The 20776-nt window shown below is 50.0% G+C and overlaps 7 protein-coding genes across 7 annotated transcripts; 4 read left to right on the plus strand and 3 right to left on the minus strand.

Moving 5' to 3' along the window:
* Positions 1-378: 378 nt before the first annotated feature.
* Positions 379-4185, plus strand: N7520_010943 (putative checkpoint protein kinase (SldA); the record flags this gene model as incomplete). Its single annotated transcript, XM_057144876.1, has 3 exons — positions 379-1365; positions 1470-1905; positions 1958-4185. 3 exons carry the CDS (start codon positions 379-381, stop codon positions 4183-4185), a joined length of 3651 nt encoding a protein of 1216 aa, XP_056990630.1.
* Positions 4186-5997: 1812 nt separating this feature from the next.
* N7520_010944 (uncharacterized protein) lies at positions 5998-7959 on the plus strand (the record flags this gene model as incomplete). Its single annotated transcript, XM_057144877.1, has 1 exon — positions 5998-7959. One exon carries the CDS (start codon positions 5998-6000, stop codon positions 7957-7959), a length of 1962 nt encoding a protein of 653 aa, XP_056990631.1.
* Positions 7960-10831: 2872 nt separating this feature from the next.
* N7520_010945 (uncharacterized protein) lies at positions 10832-11244 on the plus strand (the record flags this gene model as incomplete). Its single annotated transcript, XM_057144878.1, has 2 exons — positions 10832-11069; positions 11129-11244. 2 exons carry the CDS (start codon positions 10832-10834, stop codon positions 11242-11244), a joined length of 354 nt encoding a protein of 117 aa, XP_056990632.1.
* A 184-nt stretch (positions 11245-11428) lies between these two features.
* On the minus strand, positions 11429-12565 carry N7520_010946 (MOSC domain-containing protein; the record flags this gene model as incomplete). Its single annotated transcript, XM_057144879.1, has 1 exon — positions 11429-12565. One exon carries the CDS (start codon positions 12563-12565, stop codon positions 11429-11431), a length of 1137 nt encoding a protein of 378 aa, XP_056990633.1.
* A 312-nt stretch (positions 12566-12877) lies between these two features.
* Positions 12878-13753, minus strand: N7520_010947 (putative pyroglutamyl peptidase type I; the record flags this gene model as incomplete). Its single annotated transcript, XM_057144880.1, has 2 exons — positions 12878-13597; positions 13664-13753. 2 exons carry the CDS (start codon positions 13751-13753, stop codon positions 12878-12880), a joined length of 810 nt encoding a protein of 269 aa, XP_056990634.1.
* A 652-nt stretch (positions 13754-14405) lies between these two features.
* On the plus strand, positions 14406-16245 carry N7520_010948 (cytochrome P450; the record flags this gene model as incomplete). Its single annotated transcript, XM_057144881.1, has 6 exons — positions 14406-14627; positions 14680-14796; positions 14845-14947; positions 14995-15063; positions 15121-15732; positions 15797-16245. 6 exons carry the CDS (start codon positions 14406-14408, stop codon positions 16243-16245), a joined length of 1572 nt encoding a protein of 523 aa, XP_056990635.1.
* A 390-nt stretch (positions 16246-16635) lies between these two features.
* N7520_010949 (uncharacterized protein) lies at positions 16636-19581 on the minus strand (the record flags this gene model as incomplete). Its single annotated transcript, XM_057144882.1, has 3 exons — positions 16636-17906; positions 18832-18928; positions 19000-19581. 3 exons carry the CDS (start codon positions 19579-19581, stop codon positions 16636-16638), a joined length of 1950 nt encoding a protein of 649 aa, XP_056990636.1.
* Positions 19582-20776: the final 1195 nt, after the last annotated feature.

Raw genomic sequence — 20776 nt, forward strand, 5'->3', positions numbered from 1 at the left:
CTGTTGGATGTGCGGACCCAGAGGATGTCAAAGTGATGCCAAGCCTTGCTGACCACTAATGATATTCGATGTACAGTGCCGGAACTTAGCACCCAGGAAAGGATTATGCAGTCAAGAAATGGTGCTGGGTATCAAAAAAAGATATTACGAAATAATATGAATATTCCATTTGGCTTGGGTCTGTCAGACAGTAAGGAGACTGCGCATATTGAAATCACATCACGTGAATGAATGTCACCACGGCAACAGTCATGTGATGTTTATCGATAACCAAATCCGCTAGCAACAAAGCCCCTCTTGACCATCTCGACGGCACACGCCAAAGTTCAAACCCTTGTCGATACTTGGAAAGGGAGATTCGGCAAAGATCTCGGCAGGATGGTGAACTCCGATGACTTGGTTGATTTTGATATCATCGAGGCCCAGAAAGAAAATGTTCAATCACTCCCCGGTGGTAGATCAGCACGAGAGCTTGCCCGGATTTTCTCAGGTGGCAGCAATACCAGCGACAAATACGCAACCCCGACACCAAACGACACAAGGAGTTTGAACGATGCAATTCGTGAAGAATACGAAAGCGAATTGCAAGTGATCGGAGAATCAGACGACCCGCTCGATGTTTACGATCGTTATGTTAAATGGACACTGAACGCGTACCCCTCCGCCCAAGCGACCGCCGAGTCCGGTCTTCTTCCACTACTTGAACGCGCCACAAAATCTTTTCTCTCCTCAGCCGACTACAAAAACGACCCACGATACCTGCGCCTGTGGCTACACTACATTAGACTATTCTCTGACGCTCCACGAGAGACCTTTGCTTTCCTCTCCCGGCACCATATTGGCGAAGGCCTGGCCCTTTTCTATGAAGAATTTGCCGCATGGTTGGAAGGCGCGGGGCGTTGGAATCAGGCCGATGAAGTTTACAGGCTAGGTGTGGACCGTGAGGCTCGACCAGTCGAGCGGTTGTTGCGAAAATACAGCGAATTCCAACAAAGATTTGAATTGCAGCCACAGAATGCCGGGCCATCATCTCCAGCTCTGCCGAAAGTCCGAGCTGCGCTGGCCGCGAAAACGGACCCCTTCGCGTCAGCTGATGGTTCTCCAGACCCCCAGGCTGCACGCCCCCCTCCCGCCAGTGCCCCTAAAACAAAGTCCGGAAAGCCCAAGATGGCTATTTTCTCGGATGCCGGCGCAGGTGATAGCCAACCAGCGGCGAGTGAACACACGAAGGGCTGGGGAAGTATTGGATCAATGGACGAGCGCAGGAAGGAAAATCGGGTGGAGGCAAAACCGTGGGCTGGGGAGACATTAAAGGCAGGGAAGAAGGCAGCGCCAACGCAGAAGATGGCCATCTTCCGGGACCAGGTGAGTTGCAATTGTCAAGTTGCTCATCCCATTTCAGATCTCCATATATTTACGATCACAGGACTAATTGGTGGCTTGAACCTATGTGCTTCGATTTTGTGTAGTCAAATTCAAATCAACATCAAGAAACTGAAGAAAAAAGTGCTCCCAATCACGTTCCAGAACACCATGTAAGGGAAGCGGTAAACCCACGAACGGGCCGTCGAGAGCGCGTTTTTGTCGACTTGGAGGCAGTGTACCCTGACCGTCGGAACCCTGCGCATGAGATTAGCTTTGAGGAACTTCGAGCTATCCAACGGGGGTGGATGAACAAGAATTGGCGGAGCCAGAAGGAACCCCTTCAAAAGATCTCTGGAAACGTTGGAGGTTTTGATTCTCCAGTTGCAAATCCCAAAGCACACAGTCCTAATGACGATCTCCGAGTTTCGAATTTGAAAAAAGGGATTGATGGCCAGGATAACGAGCAGCATGGATTCTCCGGGGGAAGACCTGAGAAGGCACGGCCTTTAAAGGTCAAAGGTGAGACTCAGACCCAGACCAGTAGGTTTCCTTCATTGCGACTTATATGTCACCCTGCTCATCTTGTTTCTAGTCAAAATGAACTTCGATTCGCCCAAAAATTCCAAGGTCCGACGGAAAAGTACTAGAGAACCGACAATGACCATGCACACTCGTGCCGCAACCGATGAGATTTACGACCTATTCAACCAGCCATTGAAAGTGGAGGCAGAGGAGGATCCAGAGGACAGTGTGTTTGGTAGCGATTATGAAGAAGATGACGATCTTGTCAGCAACGCGGATAGCACTGTCACCGGACGCATGTCGGCCGCCTCGAGTGACTTTGGCAACGAGGAGACGCAAACTTTCCACAAGTCGTACGATGATACCGAATACGCAGATACCACGAGAGCTGAGAGCATTGGCGATGGTGATTGGACTGAGTTCAGTGTCAGCAAAGATATTCCTGGACATGAACCTGGTGATGTCACATCTCAATCAGTCTATAGTGACGGAGTCGATGATTCCAACCTAGGGACCCCAGAAAGAGATCATTTCGTTCCTCGAATGCCCGATGACTATGCTCCGCCATGTGGCACGTATAGGGACCCTGCCATCATGGCGCAGAATCGTCTGCCCTTCATGACGCCCATCGTCGAGCGCACCGAGTGTTCAATCCCCTCGCAGACGGTTGCTCGGGAGGCTTTGTACAATACAAAGACGCCTTCGAAGCCTCGATCACCAGCCGGCTTGCCGCAGATGGGTGATCTTCTTCTTTCTAGCCCAGTAGGAGCGGCAACACCATACCTTGGAGACCACACCTTTACATCTGCAGCTGATGTACCATTTAGCCCGACTGCTTTCAAGGCACTTGCCCCCAAGGCCCGTCGACAAAGAGAAGCTGTCATCAAAGACGCTCAGTGCAATCCTACTGATAAGGGTATACGAAACACAATTTTGAACTCTCTGGAACCGCCTCTTGCGGCCTACGCTGGATACCACGGCCATGTCAAAGACAGTAACTACTCCTCTATGATCCAAAAGTTCGTCAAGACGCACATTAGACGATCCAAGGGTGATAACGAGGGATTCGACATCCCAATCCTCGAGTTCCCGGGGGCCGAGCGAAGCTACATTGTTCGACGCGAGCTTGGTGCTGGTGCCTACGCTCCAGTTTACCTAGCAGAGAGTGTAGACAGCCTCGACTCATACGGATCTGACTCTGATGATGAGAATTTAACTTCTGGCAGCCGCTCGAAGACAGCCAGCCCGTACCAAACTCCCCGATATTCATTCGAGGCCATCAAGGTTGAGAATGGACCATCCAGTGCCTGGGAATTCTATATGATCCGAACTGCACATGACCGCCTGCAGCACTCCGTGGATCATGCCCGGGCTGCAGAGAGCATCGTGCGGGCGCATGAACTGCACGTACATCAGCGTGAAAGTTTCCTTGTAGAGGACTATCGAGGTCAGGGCACACTGCTTGATTTGGTCAACATCCTTCGCAATGACCCCATTACTTCGAACCACCACAGCGAGGGTGGACTCGAGGAATCTCTAGCCATGTTCTTCTCTGTAGAGCTCTTGCGCACTGTCGAAGGACTCCACGCGCACGGGATTCTCCACGGTGACATCAAAGCCGACAATTGCCTTGTTCGTCTTGAAGAATCCGATACTGAAACCTCTCCTGCTACCGCCATGTCTCTCCTTGACCTAAACGAGAACCCCTCTGAAGTGTGTGATAGTATCTACTACTCACCAAATGGCCATTACGGTTGGCGATGCAAGGGCCTGGACCTCATTGACTTTGGCCGAAGCATTGACATGCACGCCTTCCAACCTTCGGTACAGTTCATTGCGGACTGGAAGGTGGGCACGCACGAGTGCAATGAAATCCGTGAGGCACGCCCTTGGACACATCAGATTGATCTTTACGGCATCGCGGGCACAATTCACGTCCTGCTTTTTGGCAAGCATATCGAGTCTATGCCTGTCCGCACCAGTGCTGGAGATGCCTCTGGCATTCATACCTATCGTATTCGCGAGTCTTTGAAGCGATACTGGGACCGTGAATTGTGGGCGGAGGTGTTTGATCTACTTCTGAACCCTGGTGCTGAGCGGTGGGCTCATTTCGAACGTGAAGGCGGGAATGATGCCACTTCTTCGCCCATTCTCCCTGTGCTCCAGTCTATGCGCCATGTGCGTCGCAACATGGAAAAATGGCTCGTCGTAAATGCTGAAAAGAAGGGTCTTGCACTACAACTTCGCAAGATCGAAGCATTATTGGCCGAGCGAAAGAAAAAGCTTGAACGATCTTGATCACTTTCTTATTTCTTATGACTTTTTCATTTTGTCTACCCATTGTCTGTTTACATAGTACCATTATACCCCAGCTCTTATTATTTTATATGCTCCCAAGTGATCCTTGGTAACTTATCATTCTTTTCTCTAATGTGTAGATATAACTTTCTCTGATACAACCTCTTCACGGAATCAAGAGTTATCTAGTTATTCAACACGTTCCACAGATGCTTAGCCACATACGGAGTACTATAGTGAAGTATCATTTAGGTACTCTAGCATCGCGTCTCTTGTCTCAATCTCGTGCAAGGTTCCACGGCTCGGCTAGGTCGAGGTATCTGGCCCACGGGCCATGGCAGTGGATCGTACAACCCGTTCCCAGCGGATCATGACGATTAGCTCTGGACCTAAATCTTGTAATGAAGCTACCCAAAATAGGTTTAGCGTTTTATGGTAAGTTGTTCCGTAACTGTAACAATCGGTAATAAAACATCGCGACGCGACGCGTCAGTGGAGAAACGCGTGCCTCGTGCCTTGTCTTTTTCCCAATAAGGTTATATTGGATGATGTACCGGCCCCACGCTCTGAGCCCACGGGCTAATCTACACCGCACAATGAGATGAGAAAAAAAAATGAAAATTCTCATTTGACCTGTGGATTTGTTGGCTTGTTTCTGGTTTCAAAGCTATTTATGGATAATATATCCATTACCCCTGGGTATAAACAAGCTGTACTATTGTCGAAGGCTGGGACAAAAACTAAGGCATAGGAAGATTCTGCAACGGACATCACCCGACCATCACGCATCGTGCCCGTTCTCCGGTAGATCCTGTAGCCCTTGCAGGATGAGGGTTCACGGGGTTCGGCCTCACGAACTGTAGACGTTGTGGGAAAAGTGGACTCTCGGATAAGCACGATCGACTGTACCTTTACCATTTAACAGGTTAGCTTGATGATTTTAGTCCAATTGAATCATTACTATCCCCCAGCCCCCCCCCCCGTTTCTTTTCTATACACAATACGAAGTACTGAATACTGATCAAAAAAATTACCTCCTCGAATGACTCGAGTACGGAGTACGCAGCGTGCATCAAGTAAGGTCCAACCTGCAGCCTCAAGATGGGAAAGACTCGAGAAAATCTAAACAAATCCCATCCCAACACATTCATACTGGGGTATTTTTCTTAGCTCACAAGTAGCGCAAGTTTGTAGAAATTCTCAGTGGGCCAAAGTGCATCGAGTTCTCTTTTTAAGTACAAAGTACTTGTTTAGGGGTATTGACCCACGCCTAAGTCCAAGTACAGGGTACTCAGTCCCCTCCCGGCGCCTCACTTCCAGCGCCCAACCACAACTCCCTCCCCCTTCTCTCTCTCTCTCTCCTCCACTACCAATCCCTCTCTTCACTGTTTCTTTCCCCCAACTTTGTTTGCGATTTTAATCGCAACTGCGCTGTTCCCTTTTGTGCCCTCGGCGTTCCAGGTGATGACGAAATACTCCTCCTAAACTCGTGGACGGGATGGAGCCGCAGTTGTGATCTGGTGATCCCGATTTCCAGTTGGCGCATTCCGCAACAGCACACACCCGACATCCTCGATTTCCTTTAGCCTCTCTATCTTTGCTTTCGTTCGTCAATTTTCCCTTTTTCCTTTTTCCTCTTTTCCTCACGATTCACGATATCTTTCAACGCGACACCACGCGCGTTTCCTCATACTGAAGCCTGCGAACCTCTACCCGATCTCCGTTCCTCTGGGACGCGTTGAAGATCCCCTCCACTCACATTCTTGAACTAAACCATACGGTATCCGCGAGCTGCACCGCGAGTCATCAATCATGTCTCAACGTCAGCTCTCGCGGACTCTACCGAAGAACTTCACCTTTCCATCTCTGAGCGCGGACGAGCCCAAGACCCCCGAACGCCCATCGACCCACATCGACGTTCCGCCTCCACCGCGTCATTCATTCTCCAGTTGCCGTCTTCCTCGCGTTCGCGTTCGCTCTGGCACTGATGTTTGCGCGCGTATGGACCTGGATCTCTTCCGCTTCCAGGGTCGCCCCGATGTCCCGTTGCCCTCGATCGAAGTGGGTCAGTCAAACGCGCCGGAGTTGTCTCCCGCAGCGCAACCCTTCAACGATCAACGCTACCTCGCCCCTCCACGCCAACGAATGGTTTTCAAGACCCCTCCCGCTCAGATCCGCGGCGCTTCATTCGACTCCGGCGACGAATTACAAGCGTGGCCCTCTTGGGACCAAACTCCTGGACATCATATTGAGCGCCCGGGCTCGGCGTGTTCGAATCTCTCCGATTCATCTGTCGAGTCCATCGATACTCTTGCATCGCGTCCTTCTGTAGGAGGGAGCTGTTCTAGTGTTGAGAGCGATATTTTCGATGCTTACTTCCCTCTTGAATTTTCCAAGGAGACGGAGATGTCGTCTCCTACTTTGCCCAAGAAGAATGTCCGTCGATCTCAGGTAAAGGAGAAAGTCTTCTCTCGTGAGATGGATAATCATCTGTGGAACACCTATCAGATGTATCTGCAAGACCCTACCATGACTCCTTTCAAGATGACACCAGGTAGCATCCCACCTTTGGGAGTCACCTCGCGCGTGGCTCGCCGAGCTAAGAAGACTTGGGAGAACAAGAAGCTCCGCATGGGTCAGTCGCTGTTCATGAAGGCCTCAGATCGTAGCGGCAGCTCTACCCCCAAGGCTATGGATGACAGCAAGATGGCTTGGCCCAAGTCTGATTCAAAGACCCGTCACCGCCTGAAGATGCTGTGTCGCCGCAAGTTCTCGATCATGCCTCATTACCAGCGCATGATGCAGTCTTGCAGCCCAGAGCCTGCAGCGGACATGGTTAATCCCCCCTACCATCCCAACAGCTCTACCGCCTATGGCACTCGGGACCTCGGTGCTTCTCTTGTCACCCCGTACGACCCGACTCCGTTGACTCAACTTGCCGAGGAGCCTGTTCCTGAACCGAAGAATGAATGGTTCAATAACCCTGTGCAAAGCCATGTCGAGAACCACGTTGTCCAGGCCCCTAATCCCCGTCTTAATGTCGAACCATCCAACATCCCGCGCTTGGGATCGCCATTTGTCTACAGTACCTGGGGTCCTGGCGAGACAAACTCACTCGTTGAGGGTCTCCCTATCGCTGCTCGGCGCGAGACAATGCCCGCTCTGACTCGGCCTCGCCGCAACACTCACTTTGACATGACTCCTCGGGAGCAAGATGACGTATTCTCTCCCAAGGCGCACATTAACCGAGACCCCTCCGACGAAGAGGTTCACCACCGTTTGAACACCTACCTCCGCGACAACAAAGTTCAAGACATTGGCCATGGCCGGGTCCGCCTCCGTAGCCGCGGTGCTACGACTAGTGCTGCCGACCGTTCTCGGGATGTCAGTCAGCTCTTCTCACCCCCGTCGTCCCTTAAATCTCCTCAGATTGAGCCTGAGGAAACAACACCCATCACCAAGCCTCCTCTCAACCCATTGTTGAACCTTGGTGGTGAGCATATCAAACGCTTGGGCTCGCCTTTCAAAGTCGAAGGTCAGTTCAAGCGACGCACGACTCCTGGACGATTCATTCGACACGCGCCTTCGCTGTCTGATCCATTTTCAAGCGGTGGCATTTCAACCTACCCAGGTTCCATGAATCCTTCTCCCATGCAGGAGCAGGACAGGCCTCAAGGACCCCCTCCTTCTCTGCAAAATCCCTTTGAGGAGGGCCTTTCGGATGCCGAAAGAATCCGAAGGCAGATCTTGAGCATGCCTTTCTTGCGCAATTAAATGCGCGATTCCGCTGTCCCATTTTGCAATTTCCGTTCCCACTATGATGTCGATTTCTTTGCGATATCTTTTTATTTTGCATGATGACCTGAACGAGATGAAAGGGGGTTCTGTGCCGCCCCCTCTTTGCAGCCTTTTTATTCTTATGACAGCAACGGCCTTTGATGATTGTAACGATATTTGAGACGGCTCTAGTCTCCAGTTCTTCCTGGTTGACTTGAGCAATTCCTGAAATTTGCAACACATGACCCCTACCGAAGAGAAAATTGTGATGGGCCCTTTCCTCCTGGATTGGTTGTCGATTCATCTCCACTGCGTTGGCATGTTCAACAACGTTCTGGTATTCCTACTGAGTATTCATCTCGGTAGAGTATCTGGGTACCTGTGTCTATTTTCGACACCCTTTGGTTCCCTTAACGCAGAGGAGGCTTTCGACTCCCACCCGGACTTACATTCTTTATTACCCTTGCACTCATTGCTATATGAAAGCTAGGCAGGTCTCACGTGAGACCGACCGCCTTGATTTCATATAGCAAGTTCACTCACTGTCGCTATGCGACCATTCTATTTCCTTTCCCTGTCTGATTGCCCAATCCACTCGATGTGGTTTCGATACGCAATGAAAACAACAAAATCAAAAACACGCGAAAAATTTAACCTAGAAACTCGAAAACTTCCACCACCGACCCGCCAAAGCGCGATACATTCTCTACATACTTCTTTTCTTTTTTTTTCCATGTCTCTTTCAGTCGTCGTCTTGATTTATGGATGTATCCCATTCCCAACCTGCCACAAGACCACTGACACGACTTGAAATTCTCGTCCATTTTCTCTTCGGCCTACCCTGCCCATCACCGATGGGCCAAAAATGATTTTCCGAACCACTGTCACGCCTCCCCAAAAGAAGAATGTGCACGACGATACATACGCAACCCACATAGACGAACCGAAATGAAACGACGCACATGAAATGCAGTTGGCCAACGACATTCCGAGACGCAAGCGAGGTGTTTGGTTCTCTTCTTCTGTCTTTGCCAGCGCGATTTTTCCAATATTTCTACTTTCTCACTCTCCATTTGATTTGATTTCATTCCACTCCTCTCGATAGTTGGATATGCTCTGCTCTGTCGATTTACCGTGCTTTGCATACTCTGATCGATTTTACCCGCTTTGATGGACTGTGGTACCGCTTGTGATTCCCAGGCTTGTTAATGTTATGCTCGAGATGGAAAGAGGAATCTTGCGAATTTGCTTATGGCTGCGTTTTCTTTCGATCTCGAGATCATTTACTACAGATTTGAACACTCCAGTACCGGTGTCTTTTGTTTCTTGCGTATTTTGCTTTTGCAATTACGCTGGGCGTCATCCGCGAGTGGTTTTTTTACCTACCTTTCTTTGACGGTCGGTCTTTATTAGGATCGATCGAAATCAACTTATTATTTTATCATTTTGCTCTGCATTCCATGGTACTCATGGGACTCGTATTGATGAATTGAGATTAACTTTGTTAGCTCGTGGGTAGTAGAGATCCTTCTACAAGCGGAAGCTCTTTCATACGCTCGAGGGCTTCTTGTCTCCAGTCTCCAATCGGTCTTGGAAATTTCTTCCTGTTTGCTACGAGCTTCTTCCAAGATCCTGACCGAATAGCGTTTATTTCTCACGTTCGTCAATAATATGATTCTAATCGTCTTGATCTTGGCCTCTTCGGTTGCAGAATCCGGGGAGATACAACAAGCTCCGGCTTTGGCAGTTCTGCTTTCCATCTTTTTCCTTTTCTCAACACTATGCTCTCAGACGCCCAGTGCAGGGACTTCCTTGGCTATCTCACGTTGTATACAGTTACCTGATTACCGGCACCCTATCTGCGTCAAAGCCTCGTCGCCACATTCTCACAATTTGGCCGTCTCAAAGAGTCTCGATCTGACCACCAAGATGTGGCCATTCAAACCCATGCAATGAGAAGGAATTATTTATTACTCGTAGATACCTCACACCGTATAGAAGTTGAGACCCAACCAGACTCAAAAATGAGTTTCCACGATCTGCATCGAGGTTGTAACACCTGTCTACACGGAATACCCTATGTGCGGGGTGATCGACACCCAGCTCCACTGGCTTACATAGTCTTGGTCCCAGTCTCAGTCTTACTCTCATAAAAATAAATGATGACTCCGAATCTGCTTACATAGATCATTGTCTCGAAATTAAGTCGATCTCAGTCCCGCACGTAGCCTGTAGAACCTATTGATTAACTGGGTCTCATCAACAGGCATTGATGTAATCCTGCAGGATCCCGACGAATTACAACCCCGGATGGAAATAGAAACAGCTAGATCAAATGATTCTTACTACTCCGTACAGGAAAAGTTAAAGCTTATTCGGCGATGGCGATCGCCAGGAATCTATCGGGGAATCGAATCTGCTGGACCTGTACATGTACATGTACAACACATGACACCCTTTTCCGTTTTACCGGAATCTTCGAGCCCCACTGTGCGCACTACGACTGAGAGTCCTAGACACTGTCATTCATATTTGTTCTTTCTGTAGATGTGTCATGCGCCATTGGGGTATCAGAGAGGCACTGTAGCACTGGCAAACGGGCGCAGTGTGAGACATGCTTTGATGATGGCATGTTGGCCACGTAGAGCCCACATCAGCGCCAAGGTGGATCCTTTGGAGGCGACTATCTATGTTTCACCGCGCTTTTCGCTTTCAGGCTTCCAGTGAAGTGAAGTACTTAAGGCATCACCTTCCCCAGGTATCTTCTAGTTCTCATCAACGCAACGTCAACATCATCTACCATATCGACCTACCACTCCCCTCGGCAGATACACATCTAAAACTGTTCTCTTCCAAGTCAAATCTCGAAATGCATTTCATCGCTCTTGCCTCTGCTATCCTCGCGATGGGCGTCTCTGCAACTCCTACTCCGGCCACTCCGGCAAATACACGATATGTTCAACTTCGTCTTTACGGAGAGTCCGGGTGCTCGGCGGAGAATCTGGGGGAGCTTGGTGTTTACGGGGACTACGTTAATAGTTGCCAATCGTTCGGTGATAATGTGGTCAACTCTGTGAGTTTTGAGTATGCTATTAATAACTGCTCTGGTATGTATTGCCCCTTTGGCGCTGTGCTGTTTGCCGTGCTGATTTGAATTTCAATACAGTGCGTCTTTTCAATGATGCTACTTGCAATTCTGATGGACAGGATATTGCGCTGCATACTTGTCTTGGTGGAGATGGGGAATTCCACAGTTATGAGGTTCTTTGCAGTGAGCTTTGAGGGGTAGTGAGCTCATGCAATTTCTGCATTTGGATTTGGATTTGCATCTGCTGAGATGGTGGGGAGTAGTAATGTTGATATGAGGTCACAGACATGGCTCATGCGAATTGAACGTTTAAATAATGAAATAGAATTGCATACAATTTATACCAACTCTACAGACCCAAATTTGCAATAGTTCTACCTAGAATCCAGTAATATACCGATGTTCAGTCGTCTCCTCCAAGACCTCTAACCGCATCCCAACCTCAACAATTCCCTCATGCCGCGGTGCACTCAACATTCCAAAACAAGGCTTATACTTGATCCCTGCATCAACTCTGCGATACGAAACGAGTGTATCCCACGGCTGCTTCTTATGCTTATTCGCCGACTCAGGATCCACATTCGGGACCTGACATCTTGCGCAACGCGCCACGATATCCAAATCCAGCGGTGTCTGGGTCACCGTCTTGTCGGCTTGTCCATTTCCAGCTGTGATCCGGACTAATTTCCAGGAATCTTCGCTCCAGGCTGTTTCTCCTCGGACAACTATATTCGGTCGGAATCGTTCGACGGTGATGGGTTCCTCGCCTTTGAGGCTAAGACGAGTGTTCAATTCAGCAAGAGAGGCTTCTGATGCGATGAGGATTGGGAAAACGTCTGGGAACCCGGTTGATTGGATACGGCCTAGTAGGCTGGGTGCGCCATTGCCTTTGAGATTACGAGGCGTTGGACCCTTGTAGGCTAGTGCGACGGGGCGGCCCATAAAGGCCGAGAACGGGGCATTGATTTCATCGCTGTAAATGTATCCATCTGTGTCATTGTCCCAGATTTTGACGGGAGCTATGGTGGTGTGGGTCTGTAGCCATTCTTGAGTGGGGTGGGCTGGAATGCGAACTATTTTGGTGGAATCAGGGCCAGTGTCGGATTGATGAGTCGATTCTGAAGTTGGACTTGGAATTGTCACGATCAGATCCTCACCATCTGCGCTGAGCCCGGTCCTAATGCGGGTCATGTTGGGGATTTGGCGGATGGTCAGGAATTCGTTTGTTGAGGCGTCGACGAGCATCCAGCGCCGGTCGAGGTCAAGTCCATGCTCTTTGAGGGTGGTTTGCTGCACTTCAAAGCCACGGCAGGACTTAATTGGGTACATGCGCAGTGATATAATCTCACTGGATTGTTTGGGGCGTCGATTCCAGAGACGCAGGTGAGGCAGCAAGCTTGCCAACGATGATTTATGGATCCATGCTTTTAGTTGAGGAAAGAGAAAGAGGAGGACTGGGAGTAGAATCACCAGTCCTAGGACCAGTACAGATGCTGCAGGTACTGTCTCAATCATGATTGGCATCAATCTTTGGACCTGTTGTGAAGACTATGAAGAGTCACTTACGAGTCATAGTTGGAGATTAAGGTTCTGGTTTTTGGGGTTGATAAGGCTTTCTGCCACTGTTTACCGCTCAGTGGTTCAGATTTCCATTGGCATTTCGACATGTCATCTATGTCAGGAACATAATCAATTACTTTGATGAATATCATGTTAAATTCACAAAATAAATCATAACAAAAGCCAAAGTCAACACCAAGCGTGAAATGCGAGTAAAGAACCGAAAATATGTAATCTGAGGAAAGTTATGAACTGATGATTTTCATCTCATGCAGATTGCTTCTCATCAATCCAGCAGCTCACCATGGTCTTGATCAGAGCCAGGGTGATATCTCGTCCACGCTCGACATCAGCATCCTCCGATGCACTGGGGACATGTAAAAACAAAACATTGCGGTCTTGTCCCTGCTGCGTGGCCAAGGCCATACTGGTATAGAAGATGAAGTCGCAGAGGTAATGACCAGCGTCATGAGAGATGCGGAGATCCAGATCCGCCGATGAATTGGCCTTCCACGTCTCTAAGAAGTGAGCATTCGGTGGGTAGGGACTACCCTTGGAGGCCTTGCAGCGTTGATCCTGTTGTTCTTTGGTCGTGAAAGCCCGGCCCGGACTCAAGATCGGGGGAAGGCCCATCTCCTTCCATCTTTTCTCTCCGTCCTCATAGCCCGAGCAGCCGTTGATATCGGTGATGTTGTAATCATCCCGGTGGGCCAAGTGCTCAACCGAGTAGTACAGTCTTGGGGAGGCGATACCAATATGGATGACCAGATCTGGTCGGCGGCCCCGGTTGGCTGTTGCGAAGTCGCTTAAGATCACGGGTAAGGATTCACGAACGGATGAATAAGCCACAGGGATCGGGTCCGGGTGGACATGCAGAACGACACGACGGTCCTCGAGACCAGCTAGTCCAGGAATCGGAAAGGTAAATGAATCAGGCAGCGATTTGGCGATCAGGGATGAAGCATTGACAAGGTTGGTTTTGAACGGCTAGTTACACAGTGAAGTCTTAGGTCGGGCTCGGAAACGCTTTGGATCCGGGCGCAGATCACTTACGCCAAAGCCCGTTATGAGTACGGAGACATCAGGTGAAGTTGCAGAAGGTTGGTCCACGGAGTGGTTAGATGCAGGGCCATAATCACCCATGATGAGATGTGAGTGTTCCAGGAAGGCTCTAGAGAAAAGTCTTATAGTAAATAAATTGTATTCAAATCAAATATTTTCGAGGTTGAAGTTGCGGAGAAGTTGAAATGCGGGGAGTCGTTTATGTAATACACTTGATCTAACTTCATCATTTTACCTGTCATATTTGACTGCAGATATTACCTCTATGGAATAGGGTCACAGCTTAATGCTCATGTTCCACAAATGTGATACAACCCTCGATCTATTCCTTCCACCTTGATTGGCTACTTTCGAGTCTTCCAAAAACAAGCATGGATCCAGGTCTGACCCGCATCCTCCAAATACCCTTTCGGGTAAGGATCAGTCTTCGTTTTCGTATTCCCTTGCCATTTGATACTACTCGGAATGATCAGTCTCCGATCTCGCCAAACATATAGACTTTTCACTTGCTTCTCGGCTGAGTACAGATCTGATTGACTGAGGCTGGACTCCACTTCGGAATGCTTGGACGAAACTTGAATAATTCAACGATACACTTTGACTGGGCGGAATTCCAACTAGGTTCACCATGTTTCGCTGTATTAATAGTCTAGGATGTTGCAGGGTCTAGAACCTGTCGAGCTTCATTGTTTTTTTTTGGTTTTCTTTTGGTTTCCCCATCTCCATCAATGCCATGGTGTTGCCTATCGAGTTGCTGAGCACTTATTTTGTTCAGGGTGTCTGGGTGGCTCTTCTGGTGCTGGTTATTTCCAGTACTTGGGATGATATTGTTGAGGAGATCCCTTATACTCAATTTCCTTTGGTTGGGAAAAGCTGGTGGGACATTTTCAACAGGAGATCCAAATCCCAATTCAACAAGTCGGCGCGTGCGTTTATTGCAGAGGGCTTTACGAAGGTAAGAGGATTGATTATCATATCCGAAACCTCATATGTGCTTAGACGAGCAGGGTTACAATGCCTTTCAGGTCATGGCTTCAACCCGGCCATTGATCATCCTACACCCAAAGTACATAGACGAAATCAAGAGCCATCCCCACCTGAATTTCGAAGGTGCCTCTCAGAAGGTAAGGATAGCGACCACAAGTCTGGAACTAGCGACTAACTACGATCAGAGCTTCTTCTCGGGTCGCATCCCCGGCTTTGAACCTTTCCACACTAATGGAGCATCTAGAGTTCTTGTGGATTCAGTACGGATCAAGCTAACCCAAGCCCTTAGTATGTGAGTCGAAGCTCTGGTCATGATTGCTCTAACCCACATATAGATGGCCTGACAATCCCGCTCTCCAAGGAGACTGCTGCGACATTGAAAGACACCTTTCCTCCATCGGATGGTATGGCATAATCTGAAAGTACCTGGTTCTAAGTACTAATCATGCTTTCCATCCCAGAATGGAAGCCGTACAACTTCTCCCGCAAAGTACCCTACATGGTGGCCCGTATCTCCACACTGGCTTTACTCGGCGAGAAAGCCTGCCGCAATGAGGAATGGATCGAAGTTGCTGTCAACTACACCATAGATGCCTTCGATGGTGCCCGTGAGCTACGGTTGTGGCCTTCTATCCTACGACCGATTGTGCACCACTTCCTACCATCCATACGGAAACTCCGCTACCATCTAGGCGCTGCCCGAGCCATTGTGAAACAAGAAGTTGAGAAACGTAATATGACCCGCGATGGCAAACTGCCATTTGAAGAACCCCCTCGGACCCGTGCCAATGCTCTCGACTGGTTTGAGGAGCTATCTGAAGCATATAAGCTGCCTTTTGATATGACGCGCGGACAAGTTGCGCTGTCCCTGGCGGCTATCCATACCACCTCGAATCTTCTCACGAACATCATGTACGACCTCGCAGCATACCCAGAATACTTCCAGCCCCTGCGCGACGAGATTTCTGCCGTCATTGCCGAGGATGGCGAGCTTAAGAAAACCAGCCTGCTGAGACTGATGTTGATGGACAGTGTAATGAAGGAGTCTCAGCGCATACACCCCGTCGGTATGAGTAAGTTACTTGTCTATATTTCCTTGATGTTTCCTTGAAAGCCCATTCACTTACTACATAACAGCATCCCTGAACCGCCTCGCGACGGAAGCAATTCCTCTATCAGACGGCATAGTTATCCCCAAAGGCGCCACAATCGCCGTCTCCGCTCACGTCAACCTAGACAAAACCATCTACCCAGACCCCGAGAAATATGACGGCTACCGCTTCTTCAAGAAGCGCCAGGAGCCAGGCCATGAGCACAAGCATCAGTTCGTGACAACCACCCGCGAGAGCTATGGCTTCGGCCATGGTCTGCACTCTTGCCCGGGCCGCTTTTTCGCGGCTAATGAAACCAAGATTCTGCTCATCCATTTGCTGCTTAAGTATGACTGGAAACTCAAGGATGAGGGTGGGCGACCGAAAAATATTGAGTTGGGCAGCGAGATTATTACTGATCAGACAGTTGAGCTGCTTTTTCGGTCGAGAGAACCTGGGATTGATCTTTCCGGGCTTGGGGAGATTTCTGCATAGCTCGTTGATATTTTGTCTTGTTTCAAAAGCTTTTTGGTTCTCTTTCTTGATGGTTCGGGTTTTGCATAGTCATTTTATACTCATGACAACCCACGAATAATGATTAAGAGATTCTATTTATCCTATACGGAGGTTTCTACGACGTCTTATAATCTCGGATTTCTTGCATTGAGATCGTGCATCGTAACCTTGAAAGTCTCTTATTTGGATGTCATTATTCATGCTCTTCCATATGGCAGGCCAATCGGCTTTATCTAGCAATGTGTTACTCCTCAGAAATAATAACATATACTGATTGATAAGTATTAAATGACATGTCAAGTATAAATAATCTTAAACTAATAGACAGAAATCCAAGACCGAAGTTCCGGACAAAGAATTCTAAAGAATCTAGAGAACAAAAACGAAGGCTACAAAGAGCGAAAAGGCCGAAGCCAAGCTTGCCGAGAAGATACCATTTCGTGAAACAGCACCACCGGTGTAAATGGGTCCACTGGAGCTTGTAGTCGATGAACCGGATCCGCCTTGGTAAATAGCCGAAGCGGCAGGAAGGGCAGAAGAGCTCGCGACCTTGGTGACGGTCGATTTGTACCACGGGGCAGAAGTGAACTTTGGCACTGAGGTGGGAATCAGGCTGGTTGCTCCAACACCAACAATCTTGGTGGAAGGAAGGGAGCCGGAGTTTGAGCCGGTGTCAGAGAAGCCAGTCGACCCAGTTCCAGAGGCGCCAGTGGAGCCAGAGGAACCGGTTGAGCCAGAGAAACCGGTTGAGCCAGAGGAACCGGTTGAGCCAGAGGAACCGGTTGAGCCAGAGGAACCGGTTGAGCCAGAGGAACCGGTCGAGCCAGAGGAACCGGTCGAGCCAGAGGAACCGGTCGAGCCAGAACCAGTCGATCCGGAGACAGAGCCAGTAGAGCCAGAACCAGTCGATCCGGAGACAGAGCCAGTAGAGCCAGAACCTGTAGATCCAGAGCCAGAGGAACCAGTCGAGCCAGAGGTACCAGTCGAGCCAGAGCCAGTCGAGCTAGTGTCAGTTGATCCAGAGCCAGAGGAGCTAGTATCAGTCGATCCAGTACCAGTTGATCCAGAGCCAGAGCCAGAGCCAGAGGCAGAGGAACCCAAGGAACCAGAGGATCCAGAGGATCCAGAGGAGCTGGAGGAGCCAGAGCTGGAGGAGCCAGAGCTAGAAGAGCCAGAGCTAGAAGAGCCAGAGCTAGAAGCAGTCGTGGCAGTAGCGCTTGCTTCAGCTGCGGTCACCGGGCAGATAGTGGTAGAAACAACAAGAGTCTCGGTGGTGAGATAAGTAGTCTTCTCACGAGCAGGGCAATCAGTCACACTCAATGGACAAGCAGTGATGGTAGCTGTGCGAGTGCTGAAAACAGTGGAAGTGGTGTATTCTCCTTCACCGCCAGCACCAACGGCATCAACACCAGTAGCGGTAGCAGTAGAAGCAGTGTTGGTAATGCTGGATGGGGTCTCAGTAGCTTCGGCAGCAGTCACGGGGCAGATAGTAGTATAGTCGATGATTGTCTCTGTGGTGACATAAGTAGTCTTCTGGCGAGCAGGGCAATCGGTTACGCTGGATGGACAGGCAGTGATAGTTGCAGTGCGAGTGGTCAGGACCGTAGAGGTTGTGTACTGTGACTCACCAGGACCGGATCCTGCACCGATGGTGATAGTAGAGCCGGAGCCAGAAGAGCCAGAGCCGGAGCCAGAGCCAGAGCCTGAGCCTGAGCCTGAGCCAGAGCCTGAGCCAGAGCCGGAGCCAGAGCCAGAGCCAGAGCCGGAAGAGCCAGAGCCGGAAGAGCCAGAGCCGGAAGAGCCAGAGCCAGAGCCAGAGCCAGAGCCAGAGGAGCCAGAGCCGGAGCCAGAGCCGGAGCCAGAGCCAGAGCCAGAGCCAGAGCCGGAGCCAGAGCCAGAGCCAGAGCCGGAAGAGCCAGAGCCGGAAGAGCCAGAGCCGGAAGAGCCAGAGCCAGAGCCAGAGCCAGAGCCAGAGGAGCCAGAGCCGGAGCCAGAGCCGGAGCCAGAGCCAGAGCCAGAGCCAGAGGAGCCAGAGCCGGAGCCAGAGCCAGAGCCAGAGCCAGAGCCAGAGCCGGAGCCAGAGCCAGAGCCAGAGCCAGAGCCAGAGCCAGAGGAGCCAGAGCCGGAGCCAGAGCCGGAGCCAGAGCCAGAGCCAGAGCCAGAGGAGCCAGAGCCAGAGCCGGAGCCAGAGCCAGAGCCAGAGCCAGAGCCAGAGCCAGAGGAGCCAGAGCCGGAGCCAGAGCCGGAGCCAGAGCCAGAGCCAGAGCCAGAGCCAGAGCCGGAGCCAGAGCCAGAGCCAGAGCCGGAGCCAGAGCCAGAGCCAGATGGGCCAGAGCTAGGGATGCTGGTGCCTCTGGTCGTGGAAGGAAGTAGAGGGGTCGAGCTCGGGGCACTGGGTGAAGAGGTAGGGCGACGTGAGTGAGCAAGAGGGGTGCTAGCGGACTTCGAGGCACGGCATGACGATTTGTGCGGTCTCGGTCTTCGAGGAGTCGAGGTGGGGCGGACAGCTGGCGACGAAATAGCAATAGAAGAGCTAGCAGCCTGAGACGAGCTGGAATGAGGCACCACCGAAGAGGAACGTGATACAGGCGATGATGAAGATGCGGGCGATGATGCTATGGGAGACAATCCCACCACGGAGGATGACACCACAACCGGTACGCTAGATGAGGGCGTCGGAGTCGGAGTTGGAGTCAGAGTCGGAGTTGAAGTCGGTGTAGGTGTGGGCGTTACAGTCACAGTAGTACAGGTAGTAGCTGCCTGTCCCGAAATGACAATGTTGTCGATATCAATGGCTGCGCCAAGATAGTTCCTATTAGAATCTACGCAGTAGGCATAGATCTCAAAAGTATTTTCTCCGGATGCGGCAACGGTGTATGACTTAGAGAGAGTGGTCCAGCCATAGGTTTGGCTAGAAACTGTGAAATAGCCACTATCAGCGAAAGGAGAGACGAATGTGTTCAAGATCATTTCCACTCGGCAGGTCATCGAATAATCGCCCGAGTTAGGAATAACGCGATAATCAACGGAAAAGTCGTAGGTGTTTCCTGCCACCAGGTTATAGAGACGCTGGTAGATCAATATCCCCTCCGCCTCGGTGTTGGACGCCTCGAGGTAGTGTGAGCCATCCGCTCCATCTCCACTGACTACCGCGCCAGTGGTGAGTGAGGCAAATGCCCAGTCATTGAATCCATCTTCAAAAGATCCGTTCTCGATCGTATCCAAAGTGGTACAGGTAACGATCTCCTCTCCTTTAACCAGAAGTGGTAAGAGGAGGACTAGAGAGGTCCATTGGCGTGGTTGGAACCCCCACATCGTGATTATGAATGAGTGACAAAAACGAGTGACAAGAACGATCAAAATCGAACCAAAAGAGTGTATGGGTTGAGACCAAAAGAAAGAACGCGTCTAAGGAGTAAAATCTCCATGGCCGGCAGTTATACCAGTTCACCTTGGACCCTTAGGCTTAGGAAGTGATCCAATCGGAGTTAGCGGTCCAATTTTCCGGCTAAAAATGGAAAGAAGAAATTGTTAGCGACCATCGGCGTAAAAAACCAGATTAGAAACAAGTTCAGGCCATGTGTTGATGGAAAGCCGCCAAACCGAAGCTATTGAACAAGCTATCATCCTCATTGGACGCCATTAGCGGGAGACCCACTCTAGACGTGGAATCAGGGCTCTAGACCCTGCGATTGGGCCACAACTGTTGACTTGGCACGAGGTACATGACTTAAATGGTCGCAGGAGGGAGGGCCTCTTTGCTCTTTGTGGTCTCGCATCCGGAGATGGTGCCGATCCCGATGCTTTGATTTTTACGTAAAGCTCAGTGTCGCAAACACCAATGGCCCAGGGGTCAAAGCTGAGAGAGGTATAAGAGTACATTTTCTAATCTGTGACTTCGTACAAATATGATCTACATTGTACTGAATGGAAATTAACATGGCATGGCCATATATTGTAATGGCCACCTGGGCATGTAAATGTACACAATAAAGACCATGTTTCCCCCCTAGCACAAGATCTTCAAGTTCTCTTCCACTTCCAATGTTGGTATGTATTTATTTGGCTTTAGCATTTTAAATCTCCGTGACATCTGTGATCCGCTCATGGCCAGGATTGATCTTACCAATCAATGGCAACCGCATCTTTTGACTCGGGAGTGGATTCGCAGACCACATTTGTGAGAATGAATCCCGAAACCCCAATGCCAGCTCTACGCCACGATCCGCTATCAGTTGAAACACATATTGACACCAATCAAACTTTTCTTGTCGTCTCAGGTGAATATAAGGTTGAATGGCATGAGATAGGCATGCCACCATGCCTGTTTGTACACCCCATCCGCCAGATCCTTCTTGTATAATATATGGTAGAGATCGGCAGATTTCATCGGCGTAGTGCTCGGGTTCCACATACACAGAGTCGGAGTAATCAGTTTGGGACTGGGTTGATGGGCTAAATGGGGATGTAATGGCGAGTATTTCGTGAATCACGCATTCGATGGAGATGA

Source organism: Penicillium odoratum (genome assembly GCF_028828045.1).
Source record: "Penicillium odoratum strain IBT 22623 chromosome Unknown utg000008l_segment0_segment0, whole genome shotgun sequence".
Classification (NCBI taxonomy): Eukaryota; Fungi; Ascomycota; class Eurotiomycetes; order Eurotiales; family Aspergillaceae; genus Penicillium; species Penicillium odoratum.